Source organism: Chenopodium quinoa, unplaced genomic scaffold (assembly GCF_001683475.1).
Source record: "Chenopodium quinoa cultivar QQ74 unplaced genomic scaffold, ASM168347v1, whole genome shotgun sequence".
NCBI lineage: Eukaryota > Viridiplantae > Streptophyta > Magnoliopsida > Caryophyllales > Amaranthaceae > Chenopodium > Chenopodium quinoa.
Genome location: NW_018743292.1, coordinates 8164784 through 8185878, shown reverse-complemented (window position 1 = coordinate 8185878; position 21095 = coordinate 8164784). Strand labels below are relative to the sequence as shown.

At 37.5% G+C, this 21095-nt stretch overlaps 2 protein-coding genes across 6 annotated transcripts; both read left to right on the top strand.

Annotated features, from left to right (window-relative positions):
- The first annotated feature begins 394 nt into the window (after positions 1 to 394).
- LOC110736836 (dormancy-associated protein homolog 3-like) lies at positions 395 to 2469 on the top strand. 4 transcript variants are annotated; one of them, XM_021917155.1, is made up of 3 exons: positions 395 to 613; positions 775 to 976; positions 1985 to 2469. In XM_021917155.1, exons 1-3 carry the CDS (start codon positions 499 to 501, stop codon positions 2079 to 2081), a joined length of 414 nt encoding a protein of 137 aa, XP_021772847.1. In that variant the 5' UTR covers positions 395 to 498; the 3' UTR covers positions 2082 to 2469. The 4 variants fall into 4 exon arrangements, with proteins under 4 accessions (XP_021772847.1, XP_021772849.1, XP_021772846.1 ...); XM_021917157.1 differs by having other exon boundaries at positions 1978 to 2469; XM_021917154.1 differs by having other exon boundaries at positions 397 to 613; positions 775 to 960.
- Positions 2470 to 4818: 2349 nt separating this feature from the next.
- LOC110736834 lies at positions 4819 to 20706 on the top strand. Of its 2 annotated transcripts, none has more exons than XM_021917152.1 (4): positions 4819 to 5085; positions 18151 to 18509; positions 18760 to 19094; positions 20407 to 20706. In XM_021917152.1, the coding sequence occupies exons 1-4, from the start codon at positions 5016 to 5018 to the stop codon at positions 20537 to 20539; spliced, it is 897 nt and encodes a 298-aa protein (XP_021772844.1). In that variant the 5' UTR covers positions 4819 to 5015; the 3' UTR covers positions 20540 to 20706. The 2 variants fall into 2 exon arrangements, with proteins under 2 accessions (XP_021772844.1, XP_021772845.1); XM_021917153.1 differs by having other exon boundaries at positions 4820 to 5085; positions 18163 to 18509.
- Positions 20707 to 21095: the final 389 nt, after the last annotated feature.

Here is a 21095-nt window from a genome sequence, read left to right as displayed (position 1 = left end):
TACAAGTGTTGTACGATCTATGCCATCACGTTTGTAATATTCTCAAATCCCAATCCTCTGCAAAAAAAAAAAAAATCCCAAAAAAAATCATTCAAAAAGCGGCAAAATTAATCACTGTATAAAAATCTCAACTTCTGACAGTGGCAACCACCGTAATTATCCACAAACCCAACCCCAAAGCAATAAACCCAATCAAATCCAAGGGCAAATCCGTCATTCCACCTCCAACAAACCCGGCCCAAACTCACGTGACTACCACACCAATCCCTCACTCACCCTTTCTCTCTCCTCCAAACCTTATCTACTCATTTCTCTCTCTTACGTCACCATCTCCTAAATCAACGGCCACGATCTTCTCACTCCATCTATAAATACCACTCTTCCCACATCACGATTCTCTTCCCCAATAACAGAGCCACCGTTTCGCACTAACGTTTCGCAAGTCTGGTAATACCGTTTCTTTTCCTATTTCGAAAAAAACGCCGTTTTTTTTAATTAATGGGTCTTTTGGAGAAGCTTTGGGATGACACTCTCGCCGGACCTCAACCGGATTCCGGCCTTGGACGTCTTCGCAAATTCAATACTTTCCATTCCCGCTCCACCCCTTCCAAGGGTATACCCCGACACCCCGTCATTTCGACTATTATCATATATTATTGCAAATCAAGTTCCGCCAAAGCGAAAACATAACTGATGATTAATTTATTAAAAGTACTAATACTCGACTAATCTTGTCCGCCAAAGTAATAATGCTAAATTTTTGTTGATTAACAGAGATGGAGGGAGGGAGTAGTGTTGGAAGATCGTACGGTGGAGAAGTGATATCAGGAGCGGATAATCCGGAAGAAGTGAAAGTTTCAAGGAAAATAATGATAGTGAAGCCACCGGGGTATACTCAGGGAGCTGGATCAGCTCCGGCGAGTCCCGCCGGATCTACGCCGCCGTCTTCGCCGTTTTCCGGTGACTTTTCTTACTCGTACTGATTTTTTACTTAAATACCCTTTGCATGTGTTTTTTTCCAGTAAAGTTGGAAGAGTGACTAGAGTGAACTGTGAAGTGAGGTTGGGATCTGGAAAAGTCTAGGGAGGGTATTTTGGTCATTTTATAATATTTGGTGGTCTGATACTCTGATTATGACTTGTCGTAGAGTGGTTAATTTTTCTTTTTGTTTCATAATTTTATTATTTTGTTATTATATTAGTAGGACCAATTATAGTATTATCCATTGAAAATTCCGCCCATTTTTTGGCTTTATATTATACTGCTTAATTTTTATAATTAATTAAAATATTGATGATTAATAAGGTTGTATTTTTCTGATTTAATTTTGGGTAGATGATGGTACCAAGAAAGTTAGGTAAAGTGTTACTTTCATTTAAAGTCTAAGATCTTTTCCAATACGGCATTAGTCTCATTGACGTTATTAGTAATACATTAATACTAAATCAATTGCTTAAGGTTGGTTATCCTAATTTATGATGTAGACGTTTATATGATCATAATTTCTTAATGCAGAATGTCGCCGATCTTTCAGCTACGAGGTTGAGACTTCGATTTTTGTTTGACGTGTCTAGTCAAATTTAACATACATGTGTTTGATTGTTCATGTAACCCAAAAAAAAAAAAAAAAAAAAAGGGTCGAATTTTTTCATGTTATAGTTATAGATATGTATGACGCTGTAGATTTAAGTGTCAATATATCGAATTAGGTGACCTCTTTATAGTGTTGTAAGAAAGAACAAATCTATCATTGTAGATAGATCAATTATCAATTAATTGGAGAAAATAATGTTAGGTGCTAACTGTCAAGGTAGTTAGAAGTTACAAAGTTATGGCAAGCAATGTGATACTCTTTTCTAGTTAGGCTACTATATTTAGCAGTGTAGCATTCTTTTTTAAGTAATTTTAATCTCTTTGTACTTTGATTGATAATGACCTAGTTAGCTAACAAATTGGCAATTCTAATTGCTTGGTTAGGAAACAGATCAGGAGCGTTCAGGTTTCGGAGGAGATCTACGTCGGACTCGAATGAGAAGGCAACGAACGAGGACAGAACCTGCGGAAGCGCTCCTTCTTCTTAAGATGTCTGATATCTAAGGTCGAAGCAACGATGCTCGACTAATCTCCCACCCGACCCTGCTTTGCTAAGGGTGTCGTTGAGGCTTCACTAATACCAGCCTTATGTCCATGTATCATATAAGTATCACTTGTAAACTGTGACTAGCAGCTTGCTTGTGGTATGTAAATATTTGGTGTATGGACCTTTTGTTCTTAGAGTTTCTTCTAAGCTTTCATGTGAAATATAGTGTTTACACCTTGTAAAATATGCAATGTCAAATAGTTTGTAGTATGAGTCGTGATTATGGTGATGTAACACGACGTTTTCGATCTGCTTTGCAGTTCCGCTCTTCCTTTTGTAATGTTTGCTCTTCCGAATGAAGCAATGATCAGCAGAGTTTCGTTTTTGTACTGCCTTGTCTTGCCTTTGCCTTGTCGCAAATTTGTGCAATATTCTCCTGCCTGAATCAATTCACATCGACATAGTGTACTTTCACTAAGTAATAATACAATTAATTTAGACAGAAACATTCTTTACACTAAGATTTAGAACGACATTGCAAGTCATTTGTGATTTGCCTGATGAATTAACATGGCGAAATTTTATGATTAGTAAGAAACGAATTCTAAGGAGTGGTTTTTTCTTAGGGTATATGGTCCGTACTACACAGTGAGTTAGGTCATATGTCACATTTTTGTTGCAAGATCCAATAAGGTAGTCTAATTAACATTATTATTTGTAATACAAATTGTGGATTACTGCATTTTTGGACATCATCCGATCCTATGCTGTGATGTAGACATACATATGAATATGATAGTAGTGTCCTTCGTCTCCCATTTCCTGTCTAAAGGCAAACACATTCGTGTTGTAGATTAGGTTATTGTCAACTTGTCGTTGAGTTTGTTAGTATTTATAAATTATAATAAGCCCGGAGAATGAATGTAGTTATATAGTTACAACACTTACAAATAGAATTTGATCTAATAATGTAATAAACTGGTTAGATCTCATTACGAAACAAGAATACAAGATGGATTAGAAATATGGTCATTAATAAAATTTATTCAAAGGCTTATTATAAAATTAATAAAGAAAAGCTTTTTTGTATCGAATTAAACTCTTATGTAGTGTAGTAGTCTCTCTTCTGTAAGACCCCTTCGAAGCCTTCTTTGATGCTTGGTCTTCTACTCCTCTAGGCAAACTTTTTCTAGCTTTTAACAAATATACATGCTCAACGTTGTGATTTTGACATCGTTAATTAATACTAGGTATACTTATATCATGATTGCAATCAAGCTATGGACTATCTTTTGTTGTCATACAAATAGACACCAGAATATCGATCCTTTGGCAACGAATTTGCTAATTTCGTTAAATCAGTAAAGTTAGGATAGACCATATTCTATCGATTAATTTTGGAGTGTCTTGACTTAAAATACTCATTCTATTTTTCAAGTCTCGTCAAGGGTTTCATACTTTCCTTCTGTGCTAAGTCATTCCATCTTTACCAAAGATTTCCTGAATAAGTGGTCCTTTGGTTCAATTCCATAGCTAGTTTGGTAGTATTTGTTTGTGTTAAGAACCTTAACAACAAATGGTGGCAAATAAGCTAATACAGATGCTACAAATAATACCAATTACCCCTTCTCCAAAAGCCAAACTAGCCCATATCTTGTCGTTTGGTTGCTTGAAAAGGTAGGTACATTGTTATGAAGAAAATCGGTGAAGAAAATACAATGAGCAAATTCATATTTCAGAATAACTTTGATTAATTTCATGTTTATATTGACATAACTTTGATGATGCCCTCTTAAGCTGCCAATACTCATGCGGTCATGCCCCTTCTCTTTGAGGTTTCTTCAAAGACCAATGTCAAAACCTTGTCTTAGTTTCCTAATGTCTTCTTATTAACTCTGTTTTCCTGGTTTCCTTCCATTTACCCAATTATCTTTGTTATTGTAGTTTCACAACTATAGTTGGCTAAAGCCTCTAGGGTAGTACATTAAACTTGGGATCAAATTATGTCTACATAACATCATTGTCTTTTGTGACTCTCTCTACATAAAATAAAAATAAAAAAAAATCTTGATATTTCGTTCATTAAATTGGTTCTAAACTCACTACTTGAAGCTATTTCTAACCTTCTACTACTTTTATTTACTTATTTTCCACTTGATTCACTCCATTTTCTCATATAAGTAATTCACATAAGTAAACTTACTCCATTTGCCAATGACCGTAAGACGTAAGACGTAACCCCTATAATTTATTATAATAATTAGCTTATATGTGAAATCGTCACATCATGTAACCATATACAAGTAAAAAAATTTGTTAATCTTTACTCCACATTTCTAATTCTTAATTAAAACCAAATAAAAATGGGATGAGTTTAGACAAAAATAAGGAAAAGGGTCTGTTTAGTTCACCTTATTTTTGTTTATCTAATTTGATCTGAATTTTTTTTCTCTGATTTTATCTAAACTTATTTTATTTGATCTGATTAGATTGTCTGATTTGACTCAACTTTGACCTTATTCGTAATAATGAGTATTTTATCAATAAGTAATTTTTATAATTTTTTTTCATTATAAAATTAAAGATACCTACAGAGTAATATAATGTTAAAAAAGGACACACAAAACAAATAAATATGTCTATTTTTTCTGATCTAATTTAAAATATGTAAAAATAAGGTGAACTACCCATAACCTAAATCCAATTCAACTTACACTCGAATTTCGCATACCCGTCTTTAGACGTTACACTTTCGACAATAGACCAATCGAACAAAGTTTTGCCATAGAATTCCCTCTCCTGTTCTTCTACATTACTCAGAAAAGCCCTTCAATCAAAATCCCCAAAATTGGCAAGAAAAGTCTACTGGAATACTGAACATCTAAACATGTCTCCCAAAATTTGACGATTGATTATTCCCCTCAAAGAGTAAAAGATGAAACAAGATCACTTCTTTGTTTTATTACTGCTTCTCCTCTCCAATCTTCTTCTTCAATCTCTCTCTGGTACTTTCTATCTCTCTTTCCATTTAATGGGTTATTATAATTGATGGGTATTATTCATTTTTGGTCAACATTATTAAAATTAGCTTAGTTAATCATCATGGTACTTTTAATTTAGGTAAAATACTTACATTTTCAAACAAATTGATCATATGTTTAGTAATTTCTTGGGTTTTGTTGCTCTATTATATAAAGTTGAATACTTTCATCAGTCTGTATATTCTTCTTGATGATTTAATGATGTATGATAGAAGAAATAATGGATTTGTTATTGTATAATTTGATGACAACCGAGGAACTTCATACATGTCCAAAACATTTGTGGGGTTAGGGATTAGATTATTTTCTATTGTCGAATTCAAAGCATTAGATTGATTTTTGCTAAATGTAGATGTTGCAATTAGTAAGGGATCCATTTGGTTACGAATCGCGTTGAACCCGGGTTATATTATGATCATTGCCATCCTCATAATCAATATGGCTAGACAATTAGAGCTGCTGTTGGATTCAAGTATTATTTCCCCCCTGTAATAGCTTATTGGATGTGGGCATAGGGTCTTTATTGTTGCAAAAATAAGGTTGTATATACGGCCTAGGGAACACGTTCTTTCAAGGCATTGGGATTATGCAATTGCTGTTGTAAACTTGTAATCACATTACCAATTGCCAAGTATAAGCCTACATATTGGATCTAAGAAGTAGTTTTGTTTCCCATTATGCAGTTTATTGGATGTGGGAATAGGTTATTTGCATTCAGAGGGTCGATTAAAACATTGGCTAACAATACGGCCTAAGGAGGAGGTTCTTTTAAGGCATTGGGATTATGTTATTATTGTTGTGATCACAATGCCGATTGCCAAAAATTGCTATTTTTTAGAGGCATTGGTATTATGTTGAGGAACCACAATGTCAATAATCTCTCTTATTCTTAAAATCCTGAGTTGGATCCAATTCCAAAAATGTTGACTGGGAGGGAATAAAAGGCTTAGTATTTGACTAGTTCCAAGTAGATAAAATCTGGCAGCCAATGGTCTCTGAAAAATTATCACCTGTCAAGTTTATTGGTGATCTCTAGTCTGAACTAATGATTAGAAAGTATATTGTAACCCACCTTCTATATTAATGTGCCTTGCTCTCCTCACTTTTCGATATGTGTGTGCGAAGGAGGGGGGGAGGGGTGAGGGGGTTACTTTACTCATGTATTTGGTGGTCTGGCAGTATGTCAATGGTATTGAAAACACCTATGAACCTAGTTAGTTAGCTACTCCTAAATGTTAGAAAATACTATGCAAATTCCCTTTAGAATCAGATTAGTGGGAATAAAAAATATATAGGAATAATACAAATAAATGAACAAATATTTGTGTCTCTAGTTATGCTGCAAAATTTATTGAAAAAAATAAATAATACACAAGTGTTCAGAACACTTATTATAACTCACAACCATATGCACCCCAATCACACCCGAGAATTTTCTCTAAAAAATTCTCTTAAAGCTTCTCTCTCTGCTTTATATTTTCTTTTGTTTTTGGGATGAATATAACAAATCATAACTTAAGTTTATATAGATCCTATATTTCTAAATATGACTTCTTAAATTTAGAAAACTATTTTCTCCTTCACATTTCGTAGGAAATCATTCACGTATTGCTAAGAAATTTTAAGGCTTATATTTGTTTTCCTTTTTTAAATTGTGGTGATCTTAACAATCTCCCACGTGAAGACTAATTTTAATTTGTCTTCACACCTTACTTCATGCAGCTCAACTTTCTCGTATGTTACTTATGTAGGCCAACTAAAGCTGAACACAACTTCAGTTTGTCAATAGTCACCGTCTTTGTTAACATATCTGCCGGATTCTCAGTTCCTTTAATTTTCTCTAGTTTTAACACTTCATCTTCTAATAGAGATCTTATGAAATGATAGCGAAGTCCAATATGCTTAGTTCTAGAATGAAATGCTAAATTCTTTGCCAAGTGTATTGCACTTTGACTGTCACTGTACAATACATTATTCTCTTGCTTGAATCCCAACCCTGAAGCCATATCATCTCCTTACTAGCTTCGGTTACCGCTACATATTCAGCCTCCGTAGTGGATAGAGCAACAATCTTTTGTAGTTGCAACATCCAACTAACCGTTGTATTTCCAACCGTGAATATATATCCTGTGGTGCTTTTACAACGATCGACTTCTCCTCCAAAGTCTGCATCGACATAACCTTGTACTGTTAAATCACCTTTACCAAAGTATTAGCACTTTTCTGTAGTACCTCGTAGATACCTCAAAATCCACTTCACTGCTTCCCAATGTTTTTCGTGGATTTGACATAAACCTGCTAATAACTCCCATTGTGTTGATAAGTATTAGGTGACTCGTACTTCGTAGCTTTGTCCGCCCGATCGGGCGGACATTGCCCGGTCTGACCGGGCGGTGGGGGTTGGATACGTTGAAGCATTCGTATGGAGTTTTCTTCTCGCGCCCGATCGGGCAGACCTTGCCCGGTCTGACCGGGCGGAGAAGGAAAAATGCGGAGACGCGGATTTTACGATTTAAAGTTATCTTTTATGTTATCTTTTTGCCCAAGTATCTTTTATTTTAGGGATTAATATAAAACCTCCCTAATATTAGTATAAGGGTTAAGAGAGAGAGAGTGAGAGCCGTTCTTGAGAAATACAAGAATCATCTTTGTAATCTTTGCAGTTTATAGTGAAATCATTCGATCTCGGTGCCCGTGGACGTAGCTATCACATCGATAGTGAACCACGTAAATTCTTGGTGTTGTTCTTATTGTTTGCATTGAATTTCTTTATTGTTTTCTTGTTTGTTTTCGACCTTTGCTTCCGCTGTCGCACAACAATTGGTATCAAGAGCTCAGGTTCAATCCTTGGAGAGTTTCTTGAAGATAACAATGGCAGGAGATTCAACAATAAGAATTGAGAAGTTTACCGGGAAAAATAGTTTCGGGCTATGGCAAATTAAGATGAAGGCTCTGTTAAAACAACAGCAGATATGGCGTCCGTTGGCTCCAAAGAGTACTACTTCGGAGTCAGAAGATGGACCGACTGACCCGCAGTTAGAAGTTATGGAAGAGAAGGCACACTCTACCATATTACTTAGTCTTGATGATCAAATCATCACGGAGGTGGCTGATCAGGAAACGGCGGCTGGATTGTGGCTGAAGCTGGAGTCATTGTATATGACTAAGTCGTTGACCAACAAATTATTACTGAAACAGCGGTTGTTTAGCCTCCGGATGCAGTCAGGTACTTCCTTACGGGAACATCTAGAAAAACTTAACTCTATTTTGCTTGATTTACGTAATTTAGATGTTAAAATTGATGATGAGGATGCTGCGTTGATTTTACTTGTATCTCTACCGTCTAGCTTTGAGAATTTTGTAGAGTCTTTTGTTGTTGGTAAGGATTCTATAACCTTAGAAGAAGTGAAGGCAGCACTTCATACTAGGGAACTCAGAATGAAAGCTACGAGTGATAATGGGGATAATGGTAGTGGGTTGTTTGTTAAGTCCGGAAAGTCTAAAAAGAATAAGGGGTTTAACAAGGGGAACAATGCTGGGTCGGGTGCTGGAAACGGCAAGGATGGATCTAGTAAAACTACTACTAAAACATGTTATTACTGTAAAGAACCGGGTCACTTTAGGAATAATTGTCCGGTGAGGAAAAACAAGTCCCAGGCTGCTGTAGTTGAAGAGAAACCGAATGAGAGCTATAATTCAGAGGAAGATTTAGCATTAGTCAGTTCTGCTAGGTCTGATGATTTATCTGATAACTGGGTTCTAGATTCGGGGTGTTCGTTCCATATGTGTCCACGTCGAGATTGGTTTGATACATATGAACCTCGCAATGGGGGTATGGTTATAGTCGGTAACAATGCTCCATGTAAGGTCACAGGTATTGGTTCCATGAGGTTGAGGACTGTTGATGGGCGGAGGTTAACTTTGACTAATGTACGGCATGTTCCTGCTTTAGGAAAGAATCTGATTTCATTGGGTACCCTGGATGACTTGGGGTACAATGGTGTGTTTTCAGATGGGGAGTTGTGTATTTTCAGAGGTTCTGAGTTGGTACTTAAGGGTATCAAAAGGAACACCCTCTATGTTTTTGAGGGTGTTACACTGCCTAGTTCTGCGGTTTGCGCATCTGTATCTCACCAGGAGATGACTAAGATTTGGCACATGAGGCTTGGTCATATGGGGGAGAAGGGGATGCAGCTATTGTCCAAGAGGGGTCTTCTATCCGGGGTCAAGGTTGCCAACCTTGAATTTTGTGAGCATTGTGTGTTTGGTAAGAAACACAGGTCAAAGTTCAGCAAGGGTGCTCACATTACTGATGCAGTGCTCGATTACATCCATTCAGATTGCTGGGGTCCATCTAGAGTTGAAGGTATGGGAGGTTACCACTATTTTGTGTCATTTGTTGATGACAAGTCCCGATACACATGGCTTAGGTTGCTTAAGTCAAAGGATGAGGCCTTCAAAGTTTTCAAGCAATGGAAAGCTTTGGTGGAAAATCGACAAGGAAGGAAGATCAAGAAGCTACGAACGGACAATGGGCTAGAGTTTTGCAAAGACGAGTTTAATCAGTTCTGTGCAGATGAGGGTATAGGTCGGCATCATACTGTCAGGAAGACACCACAGCAGAACGGTGTAGCAGAACGGGTTAATCAGACACTGCTAGAGAGAGTTCGATGCATGCTCTCTAATGCAGGGCTTGGGAGGAGGTACTGGAGTGAAGCTGTGTTAACAGCTTGTTATGTCATTAATAGGGGTCCTCATTCTGGAATTGATTCCAAAATTCCGTTTGAGATCTGGAGTGGTAAGTTGCCTAATTTTTCGAATTTGAAGATTTTTGGTTGTGTTGCTTATTATCATGTTATTGAGGGTAAGCTGGATCCACGAGCCAAGAAGGGGTGTTTTGTTGGGTACGGGGATGGTGTGAAGGGGTTTAGAATTTTTTCACCTTCGGAGGGTCGGGTCATTCTTAGTAGGGATGTTACTTTCGATGAAAACACCATGTATTCAATTAAAAATGCAGAGATTTCAGATTTGAGAAGGGAAGGAGACAATTTATTACAGACAGATGGGGTACTTGAGGTACATCAGTCTACCATTGCTGATTTACCTCGGGTACAATATATTGATGATGATGCTGATGTTCCAGTGCCGGGTACTCCTGAATCTGAGATTACTCCTACTCATTCTAACTCTGGGGATGAGGTGGAGCAATCTAATCAGGGGTCATCTAGTCAACCTGACACCATTCTTGAGATGCCTAAACGAGTTATCAAGAAGCCTGTTAGATTGATTGAAGAGATGGAGGGAAGAAATTGCTGTGTTGATGCGATGACAGGTTATGCATTGAGTGTAGCTGATGATGTAGAGTCATTTGAACCTGCCACATATAAACAAGCAATTAGTTGTAGTGAGTCTGCGCAATGGCTTGCCGCAATGGGTGAAGAGATGCAGTCTCTTTACAAGAACAGAGTGTGGGAACTGGTAAAGGTACCGGAAGGGAGGAAGCTTGTGGGTTGTAAATGGATTTACAAGAAGAAAGAAGGGTTGTCGGAAACTGAGCAAATACGTTTTAAGGCTAGGCTAGTTGCTAAGGGGTTCAGTCAGGTAGAAGGGGTTGATTTTGTTGAGATATTCTCACCTGTGGTTCGACATACTTCTATCCGTGTGTTATTGTCAATTGTAGCACATTTTGATCTTGAGCTGGAGCAGTTGGATGTTAAAACGGCTTTCCTTCATGGCGATTTGGAGGAGGAGATTCTGATGAAGCAGCCCGAAGGATTCGAAGTTCCTGGAAAGGAACACTATGCCTGCAGATTGCTAAAGTCATTGTATGGACTTAAGCAATCCCCCCGACAGTGGTACAAAAGGTTTGATTCTTTTATGGTTTCACAAGGTTTTGACAGGAATTCATATGATTGCTGTGTGTATCATAGTAAGCTGGATAATGGTTCCATGATTTATCTTTTGTTATATGTTGATGACATGTTGGTTGCCACAAAGAATAAATCTGATATTGCTAGATTAAAGGAGATGCTTAACTCGGAGTTTGACATGAAAGACTTGGGTGCAGCTAGGAAGATTTTGGGTATGGAGATCTACAGGGATCGGGCTAGAGGTAAGCTTTTCTTGACTCAGAAAAGCTACATTGAAAAGATTTTGTCTCGTTTTGGGATGGAAAAATCGAAGCCTATAAGTACGCCAACTACTGTTAGTTGTAAGTTGTCTTTGTCTATGTCACCTCAATCAGAGGAGGAGTTGTCTTATATGTCTAGAGTTCCATATGCAAACGCGGTTGGTTGTTTGATGTATGCTATGGTCTGTACTAGGCCGGATATTGCGCATGCTGTTAGTGTTGTAAGCAGGTTTATGGCTCGACCTGGGAGGGAACACTGGCAAGGGGTGAAAAGGATTTTTCGCTACCTGAGAGGGACAACTGATATTGGTCTTGTGTACGGGAATGGTAGGGAATGCTTGGTCACTGGGTACAGTGATTCTGATTATGCAGCTGATGTGGATACCAGGAGGTCTGTGACTGGTTATGTGTTCACTTTGGGTGGTTCTGTGGTTAGTTGGAAGTCTACATTGCAGTCATCAGTTACGTTGTCAACTACTGAAGCTGAGTATATGGCTTTAACTTCTGCAGCTAAGGAGTCTATTTGGCTCAAAGGCCTAGTAGGTGAACTGGGTATTGCACAGGATTTTGCTACAGTGTATTGTGATAGTCTAAGTGCGATTTGCTTAGCTAAAGATCAAGTACACCATGATCGGACGAAGCACATTGATGTCAGGTATCATTTCTTGCGTACTGACAAGAGGATTAAGGTGAAGAAGATTGGGACTGCTGACAACCCGGCTGATTTCTTCACTAAGCCTGTTCCGTTTAGCAAGTTTAAACATTGCTTAGACTTGCTAAATATTGATTACTACGTGATGTAGTAGGCCCTGAGGGGCGAAGTTGGGGAGCTCCTGGTGTAGGTGTGTTGGCCTTAAGGTGGAGCTTGCCCGGGGCTTGTGATGCAGGTGGAGCATTATGAGTTGTTATACTTGGAGACGAGTATGTGATGGGTCTTGGTTGAAGACTTATCGGGATGTATGGCTTATGCATGAGTCTTGCATCGGGTTTGGCTTGAGATGTTTTTCCACTATGTCTTGATGGGGTCGTTTGCTGACTACGAGTTCTCGTCAAGGTGGAGATTGTTGATAAGTATTAGGTGACTCGTACTTCGTAGCTTTGTCCGCCCGATCGGGCGGACATTGCCCGGTCTGACCGGGCGGTGGGGGTTGGATACGTTGAAGCATTCGTATGGAGTTTTCTTCTCGCGCCCGATCGGGCAGACCTTGCCCGGTCTGACCGGGCGGAGAAGGAAAAATGCGGAGACGCGGATTTTACGATTTAAAGTTATCTTTTATGTTATCTTTTTGCCCAAGTATCTTTTATTTTAGGGATTAATATAAAACCTCCCTAATATTAGTATAAGGGTTAAGAGAGAGAGAGTGAGAGCCGTTCTTGAGAAATACAAGAATCATCTTTGTAATCTTTGCAGTTTATAGTGAAATCATTCGATCTCGGTGCCCGTGGACGTAGCTATCACATCGATAGTGAACCACGTAAATTCTTGGTGTTGTTCTTATTGTTTGCATTGAATTTCTTTATTGTTTTCTTGTTTGTTTTCGACCTTTGCTTCCGCTGTCGCACAACACATTGCATGTCCAATATCCGGTCTTGTATAAACCATTGCATACATCAAACTACCAATGGCCGAGGCATATGGAACCTTAGCCATATAATCTTTATCTACTCCATTTGAGGAAATTGATCCTTGGATAATCGAAAGTGACTTGCCAAGGGTGTACTAACTGGCTTGGCATCACTCATATTAAATCTCTGTAAAACACGTTTGATGTATTCTGATTGAGATAATTGCAAAGTACCTTTATGCTTATCCCTTGTAATTTGCATTCCAAGAATTTTCTTTGCTTGACCCAAGTCCTTCATGTCAAATTCCTTTGACAATTGCTCCTTTAGCCTTCTTATATCATCCATATTTGAACCTGCTACTAACATATCATCGACATAAAGTAGTAGAATGATATAACTGGATTGATATCTCTTGATGTAGCAACAGTGATCAGCATTGCACTTCTGGAAATCTTCCTTATGCATAAAGTTATCAAACTTTTTGTACCACTGTCTCGGGGCTTGTTTTAGGCCATACAAACTTTTCTTAAGTTTGCACACCATATTTTTTTTTCCCACTTTCTAAGAAACCTTCTGGTTCATGCATGTAAATCTCCTCATCTAGATCTCCACGAAGAAATACAGTCTTCACATCTAAGTGCTCAAGATGAAGATTTTCAAGGCAACAATACTAAAACACTGTTCTAATGGTATTAAGTTTCACAACAGGTGCAAAAATCTCATTATAGTCAACTCCTTCTTTTTGTTGGAATCCTTTAACTACTAATTGAGCTTTGTATCTCTTAGAACCATCATGCTTCTTTTTCACTCGATATACCCATTTGTTGTGAAGTGCCTTTTTACCCAAAAAGAATTCATCTCATCTTTCATTGCAAGCTCCCACTTCCTAGCATCACTTACCTGTCATGCTTCATTATAGCATTATAGCATTCAGGTTCCCCTTCATCAGTCAATAACAGATAATTCACGTATTTTGTTTGGTACATGTGGACGAGTAGTCCTTCTCAATACTGGTGCTAGACTAGAAGTTTGTGGCATGTTGGACTGTGGTGTAAGGATTTGTCCAACAGATTCTTCTTGTTGAGGTTCTCTTACAGGTGAGTCTTTCACCATACTATCGAGGATATAATCTTCATCTACAAAGGCCCACTCTGCATTGAGTCGCTAGTTTCAATTTTGTGTCTATCCTTGTACATGACTCTTTCATTGAAAATCACATCTCAAGTACGGATCACCTTTCTATTTCAATCATCCCATACGCGGTATCTAAACTCATCCCCGCCATAGCCTAGAAAGTACATTTCTTAGATTAAGGATCAAGCTTATTCCTGCCTTGATCACTAATATTACGCAACCAAAAACCTTTAACTGAGACAAATATATATCTTTTTCAATCCATACCTCCTCTAGTATTTTATAGTCTAATGAAGTCGATGGTCCTCGGTTGATCAAGTAAGTTGCTATGTTGACTGCTTCCGCCCAGAATTGCTTCGGTAAATTTGACTGTATACGAGTGCTTCTAGCTCTTTCTGTCAACATTCGGTTCATACGCTCAGCTACACCATTATGTTGTGGTGTACCCGGCACTGTTCTCTCCATCTTGATCCCATGCTTGTAGCAAAACTTCTTGAATGTGGTGTCTTCATATTCACCACCATTGTCGGTTCTGAACTTTTTAATCTTAAGACCTGTTTCATTTTCCACCATAGCTTTCCATCGCTTGAAAGTTTCAACACTTCAGATTTTTGTTTTAGGAAGTAAACCCATACCTTCCGAGAGATCATCAATAAAAGTGACAAAGTAGTGTTTTCCAATGAAGTAGTTGTTGGACCCCAAACATCGGAGTGAACAAGCTCCAACTTTTTCCTTCTTTGGGGTTCTACCACTAGTTTGAAAGCTTACCCTCTTCAGCTTTCCAAGTATGCATTCTTCACACATGTCCATATCAATAGATTCAAGACTTAGGAATTTCCCTTTAGAATGCATTAGTTTCATCCCTTTCTCACTCATGTGGCCAAGTCTTTGGTGCCACAATTTGGAATTTTCATTTCCTACTGCAACTGAAATTGAACAACACGCCCCTGATGTCATGTAAAGAGTACCACTCTTATTACCATGAGCAATTGTCATTGCTCCATTTCAAATCTTCCAATTGTCATCTTGGAAGTTTGTAGTGTAGCCTTCGGTGGCCAACTGCCCTACTGAAATCAAGTTCTTTCTTAGGTCGGGAATATGCCTAACATTCTTCAGCTCCCAAACTGACCCATTTAACTTTATAATATCACATGGTCATCTCCAAGGTATACTTTTCTAAGGTTTCCATAGACATACTTTTCAAAGAATTCTTTCTTTGAAGTAGCGTGGAATGATGCTCCAAAATCTAACACCCAAGATTCTTCCTTGCTCTCTAAAGAGCATATCAATGCATCATCTCTTTCTACGGTAGAAGTAACGTTTGCCTCTGCCTTTACTTCTTGGTTTTTTGGTGTACTCCTGCACTGATTTTTATAATGCATTGTCTTCCCACAATTCTAACACTCAATAGACTTCGAGTTCTGGGAATTATTGGGAGTCCTTGATTTTGATCTCCTATCTCTGGATTTACCTCGATAGCTTGATCTTCCACGTTCGTTTCTTTTGGTTGAATTTCTTCCTCTTAACTCTGTATGTAAAACTGAAGAGGTTTATGATTCACCCGAGTCTCTCTGTCGGATCTCTTCACTAAGAACCAGGTCATGAACATCGTCAAATTTCAATTTATTGCTTCCTAACGAGCTACTCACAGCTGTGACTGTAGCATTCCAGTTATCTGGTAATGAAGACAAATGTATCAACGCTCGAACTTCATCTTCAAAATCAATTTTGACTGAACTCAATTGGGTTGTGATTGAATTGAGTTCATTAAGATGTTGAGCTACCGACCCGCCATCTGTCATCCGCAAATTGAATAACCGCCTCAGTAAATAAACTTTATTAGAAGTCGATGGCTTCTCATACATACTAGAGAGAGCTTTCATCAAACCTGTCGTGGTCTTTTCCTTTGCTATATTAAAAGCAACATTGCGTGATAAAGTTAGCCGAATAACTCCAAGGGCTTGTCTATCTAGAAGATTCCAATCTTCATCTTTCATATCCTTTGGCTTTTTTCCAAAAGAGGTTCATAAAGCTTATTCTGGTATAAATAATCTTCAATCTGCATCTTCCAAAACCCGAAATCTGCACCATCGAATTTTTCGAGTCTTACCTTTCCGTCGTTTGCAGCCATTGCTCCCACTCAAATCTGACTTCTTAGGATCGTTTCTAACGATTTCTATCTAAATGACAGAATATCAACTCGGCTCTGATACCAGTTGTTAGGAAATACTATGCAAATTCCCTTTAGAATCAGATTAGTGGGAATAAAAAATATATATGAATAATACATATAAATGAACAAATATTTGTATCTCTAATTAAGCTGCAAAATTTATTGAAAAAGATAAATAATACACAAGTGTTCACAACACTTATTATAACTCACAACCATATGCACCCCAATCACATCCGAGAATTTTCTCTAAAAAATTCTCTTAAAACTTCTCTCTCTGCTTTATGTTTTCTTTTGTTTTTGAGATGAATATAACAAATCATAACTTAAGTTTATATAGATCCTATATTTCTAAATATTACTTCTTAAATTTAGAAAACTATTTTCTCCTTCACATTTCGTAGGAAATCATTCACGTATTGCTAAGTAATTCTAAGGCTTATATGTCCTTTTTTAAATTGTGGTGATCTTAACACTAAATTGTCTATTTGGTAGGAATAGAACCTTAATTGGGGGCTTGGGATTGGATTAGCCTACTACTGCTGACATCAATGGAGTATTCACAAACTCGTGATTCAAACATAAGCTGCTGCAGATAGCCTCGAGCATGTAGAAGCTACTGTAGTACTTCATTTATGATTAATAGATATTGATGTGAAGCCTCATGCTCATTACTTGGTTAACTTGGATCAGTATCTATAAAATTGTAGTCTCTGAGGAGCTAGCTATGCCCTGGATCAATGTACTTTTTCCGTTCTTTTATGTTTGCCTCATAGCATATATTTCACTTTTTCAAAGGGTTGGGCAAATGCTGTACAAGTGGGGTAGTGGTTTTGTTCTTTTCCTACATTATTTAATACTTACTTGAGTACAATGGAAAAATAAGTGGAAACAACATACCTAAAGTATTATGCGGCAAACCAAAAGGGAAACCAGGGCAAACATAAAGAGACGGAGGGGGTATGTACCTAACTTCGGGAAATTCATGATAAGTTTATAGTTTCATACATTGTAGGAATCTTGTGACTCACTTTGAACTGTCTGCCCTTGGCAAGGAACCATATACTATTAAGTTATTTAGAGTTATTCTGATACCCTGTCAGGCATCTCTACAAATAGAATTACATATAGACTAGGAAGTGGTATTCGTGCTGGTTGATGGTGAAAGGTATCCAACTTCATATGCATTGTTGATTGTACTAGAAAGAAGCCTCAGACACTGCAAAGGTTGAAAAAAAGCCAAGAGTTTTCTATTGCAGATGTGCAGGTGCAGAGCATTTGCCAATTTAATTTAACTCACATCCTTCTCACAAAAGAACATGAGGTTCGATAAACTCGTGAGTAGCAAGCCATGGGAATTAAGAAATTCCGGCTCATTCAGGTTTTACTGTTTCAATATATAGACAACAGATCTGGAAAATAAGTTAGTAAAGACTGTCTATATATTCTACCAAAAAAAAAAGACTGTCTATATTAGTTTAATGGATGCATAAAAAATCATATTAGAAGTTTCCTTGGGACTTCATAAGGCTAGTAATGTGAACTTATGAAGGGCTGGGGTTGAATTCATGATGGAGTTTGACATGTTTGAAGCTACTTAGTAATTTGTATTTTGGATGGATCTCAGGCAGGTGTATATTAAATTTTCTGTGGATTCCTATGGTGCCTAACTTTATAAGAAGATGAATCAATGTGCTTTAGGATAAGTTGTATCAAATAGTAAGCTATAATTTTTTAGTAATCCATGACCATCAAGTTTAAAAGATCTCTGTTAAGGGATACAAGCTTTGTTTGTCCTCTTCTTCCTAAGAAGGAAAAAGTTTCTGGTTCATTCAAAGTAGCCACAACTTAAGTAATGTCTTATTACTCTTATATAGCTATGCGAATAGAACGTCTTGTTTGAAATTTGGGTGATAAATTATGTTATTCAGGCAAGATTACAAGTAAATGCATTGTAGTTTTAGTTGCAACACTTTTTATTGAATTTTCTTACTCACTCCTGTGGCTTAGTTCTAACTGATTTTAGTTATTAATGTAGAAAAATCAAATGGGGTCTGTGTTTCTCCTGGAGGTCGTTTCCGCCCATTCTCATCAGAAGGGAAACCTCCTAGAAGCTTTAGAGATTTAACACTATGCAGAATGTTTCGAAGAAACACCTGCTGTGATGCGACGCACACACATTCTGCTTTTATCTCTATACGGAAGTTGGCAACAACAGGGGAAGCAAACCAAGAGTGCTTGCACTTATGGGAGATGCTGGAGTGCTCTCTTTGTGATCCAGATGTTGGTGTTAATCCGGGTCCTCCTTTGATATGTGCCTCTTTTTGTGAAAAACTGTTCCAGGCTTGTTCTGATGCATATCTCTCTATGGATGCTATAACACAGGTTTGTTCTTTAGATTGATTGATTTTGGATAGGAACAATAGTTATAAATAGTCATAGCGTGAAAAACTTTAAAATGGTTTTTCCTTTTATATGTAGTAGGTTAAGACCTATTTCTTTCAATTTGTTAAACCTGTAACTAGTTTATGTGTATTACATTGTATATGCTGACAGATTCGTTGTGCGTGATATTGATTCATACAGTATGCTTTAAAGTTTTTCTGGAGTTTCCTGATCAGTCATTTTGTCCCAGGTTCTTGCACCCTGTGGAGTAGGAGACTTTGTATGTGGTAGGGCCTCTGAGTGGATCTCTAATGGTACAGAACTTTGCCGTGCAGCAGGTTTTGCTGTCACGCCATTGAGTGATTCAGGCCTTACTGTTGAGGAAACATCTTGCTATGGTGGGAAAGCAAGTCTAGACTCCATTGCAGAGTCGTGGAAGAGGCCACAAACCAGCAACTTTCAGAAAGATGGGCACAATGGATTGTTTGAAGATTTCCAGCAGTGGATGAAAGAAATGCCATTTGCTGAACGAGTTTCCTGGGCAGTGGGAGGGTTGGTGCTTACTGCTGGACTCTTTTTTATGAGGTCGGTCTTTTTCAATAAGTAACTCCTACCTGCCTAACTTTATTAATTTAATCTTTCTATTTTATGATGTGTAATTTGATCTCTTATTTTCTTTTTTGGGGTTAGGTCATCTTGAGATTAGATGCTTTCTTGTGCATTACATCCTTAGACCATTTACATTCTCTTGACCGAAATGGACCTATTCTTGAAATTAGTCGTAATTTGTTGATGCTAAAGGTTGATGTGTGTGTATCTTTGCGTGTGTGTCTTGTGTGTTAAAACATCTGATACACTGTTTTTCTTAAAGTTTTTAACAAATTATTTGTGTACACTGAGGATTTCTTTATAGCAATTAGGATTTAGGACTTTCTTCACTAAGCCTGCATTGTTTGGTTGGTATGGTCTTCAGATAAGACTACTACCTTTGTTTCCTGATGAGATCAAAATAAATCTAGCAGTTGTACAGTAACATACTTATTTAAGCCATTCCTGCTATGTCCTGTATCCTGGCACCTGCCTATTTACAAAGATGTGTCACATTCTTGCTTCTGGTGATTGGGAAGAATCATTTTCCCTTTGCTGCTAATGTCCCGATTATAAAATTGACAAGAAAACAAACAGAAACCTAGCTGTTTGAAATGTTTTGGCCTTATATATATTAATGGATGAGTTGGGGTTTAGGCTAGAAAAGAGTTGATGCATGTTATCAGCTCAAAGTCTTAAAATGACACATTTTGTTAAAGTCTTGGCAAGCTACGTTACTCTTACTGATGTCAGACACTGGCATGTTATTATCAGCAAGAAACTTGTGCATCAATATGTTGAAAAAAAGAAATGTATGTATTGCTCGTCTGTTAAGCAGTCTTAATTCCAAACACAAAAGAAGCAGACACTTATTTCGTTTTATCATTTATACTTATTTGACTTTGTTCACTCTTTGCAACACTAAAGGCCTCGTTCTTTTACTTGATAACCCTTATCTAAATTTTTCTGGACTTTATGAAATGAACAAAATTTATACTCTCAAGCTTTTCTGAACTTTTTTGAAATGAAATAAAATTATTAGCCCTTATATGAAGTTGCTTGAGCACATCTGTACGTGTTCCTTGAAACTAATTATATCCAAATGTGGAACAAGGCCGTAAGTCCCGCAAAATTTTATGGAAGTATTAATGCCAAAGTTCCTGTAACATAGCAACCATTATTTGATATTGAAGGCGTTTTAATGCAGCTATCTTGGTAAAAAAAATGATTGGTATTTATGCTAGCTTTGCTGTTTTTATCTGCTAATTCTCCGATATGCTTTTAGCCTTACATTTTGCATGCAATGCAGTAAGAGGAAGAGCTACAGCCAACAGCAGAAGCATGCTGCAATTATTCGTGCTGCTAGGATTAGGCACTTGGAATCCAAAGCAGGCCAAAGACCATCGACCACCCAGGGTAGTAGGAAGACTGCTGTAAGATAGGATTTAGCCCTCCCAGATTTCTGGCCCAATTTCTTCCTTTGTAAAATAGTATTGTTGATTTGCAGTCATTCTTGTAATCCTCGGTTTTGTTCCACTCTCTTTTGGCTTGTGTGGTTCACAACATAGAATTAATTATATGAAGAAATTTTGGAACATTTTTAAATATCCTCGCTACACTTTGCATTGTTCAGAACTGCCCTGCAATTCTTTATAGAATGCATGTATAAGTCATTGACTTAGATACGGAAGAAATACTACTGTAATATCTTGATACCCCTCTATAGAACAATACTTATGCCTTCCACCAGGAGATATAAGCCGGATTCTCCATCGTGAAGCACCAAACGGAGCGTGTGTCCCTGTGGGAGCACCATTATAATTTATAAGCACGTTCAAGATCAAACAGTGAAGATATAAATTAATCTGTAGGTTAATAACTTCATGATCGTGTCTGCAGATGAGTTTAATATTAGGCCTACAACTGGACTATCTTTTTCAATCATATTCAATAATTTATAGCCTGCTTTTATTTTTTATGTAGTATTTTCTGGATCTA

What these genes read in the sequence shown, in the direction of transcription:
- LOC110736836 (XM_021917155.1), top strand. Translation starts at nt 499, where the DNA reads ATGGGTCTTTTGGAGAAGCTTTGGGATGACACTCTCGCCGGACCTCAA. An exon ending in CCGCTCCACCCCTTCCAAGG is followed by an intron (nt 614 to 774) that starts GTATACCCCGAC and finishes GTTGATTAACAG; the next exon opens with AGATGGAGGGAGGGAGTAGT. An exon ending in TCCGGTGACTTTTCTTACTC is followed by an intron (nt 977 to 1,984) that starts GTACTGATTTTT and finishes GTTAGGAAACAG; the next exon opens with ATCAGGAGCGTTCAGGTTTC.
- LOC110736834 (XM_021917152.1), top strand. Translation starts at nt 5,016, where the DNA reads ATGAAACAAGATCACTTCTTTGTTTTATTACTGCTTCTCCTCTCCAAT. An exon ending in CTATGGATGCTATAACACAG is followed by an intron (nt 18,510 to 18,759) that starts GTTTGTTCTTTA and finishes ATTTTGTCCCAG; the next exon opens with GTTCTTGCACCCTGTGGAGT. An exon ending in GCTGGACTCTTTTTTATGAG is followed by an intron (nt 19,095 to 20,406) that starts GTCGGTCTTTTT and finishes CATGCAATGCAG; the next exon opens with TAAGAGGAAGAGCTACAGCC.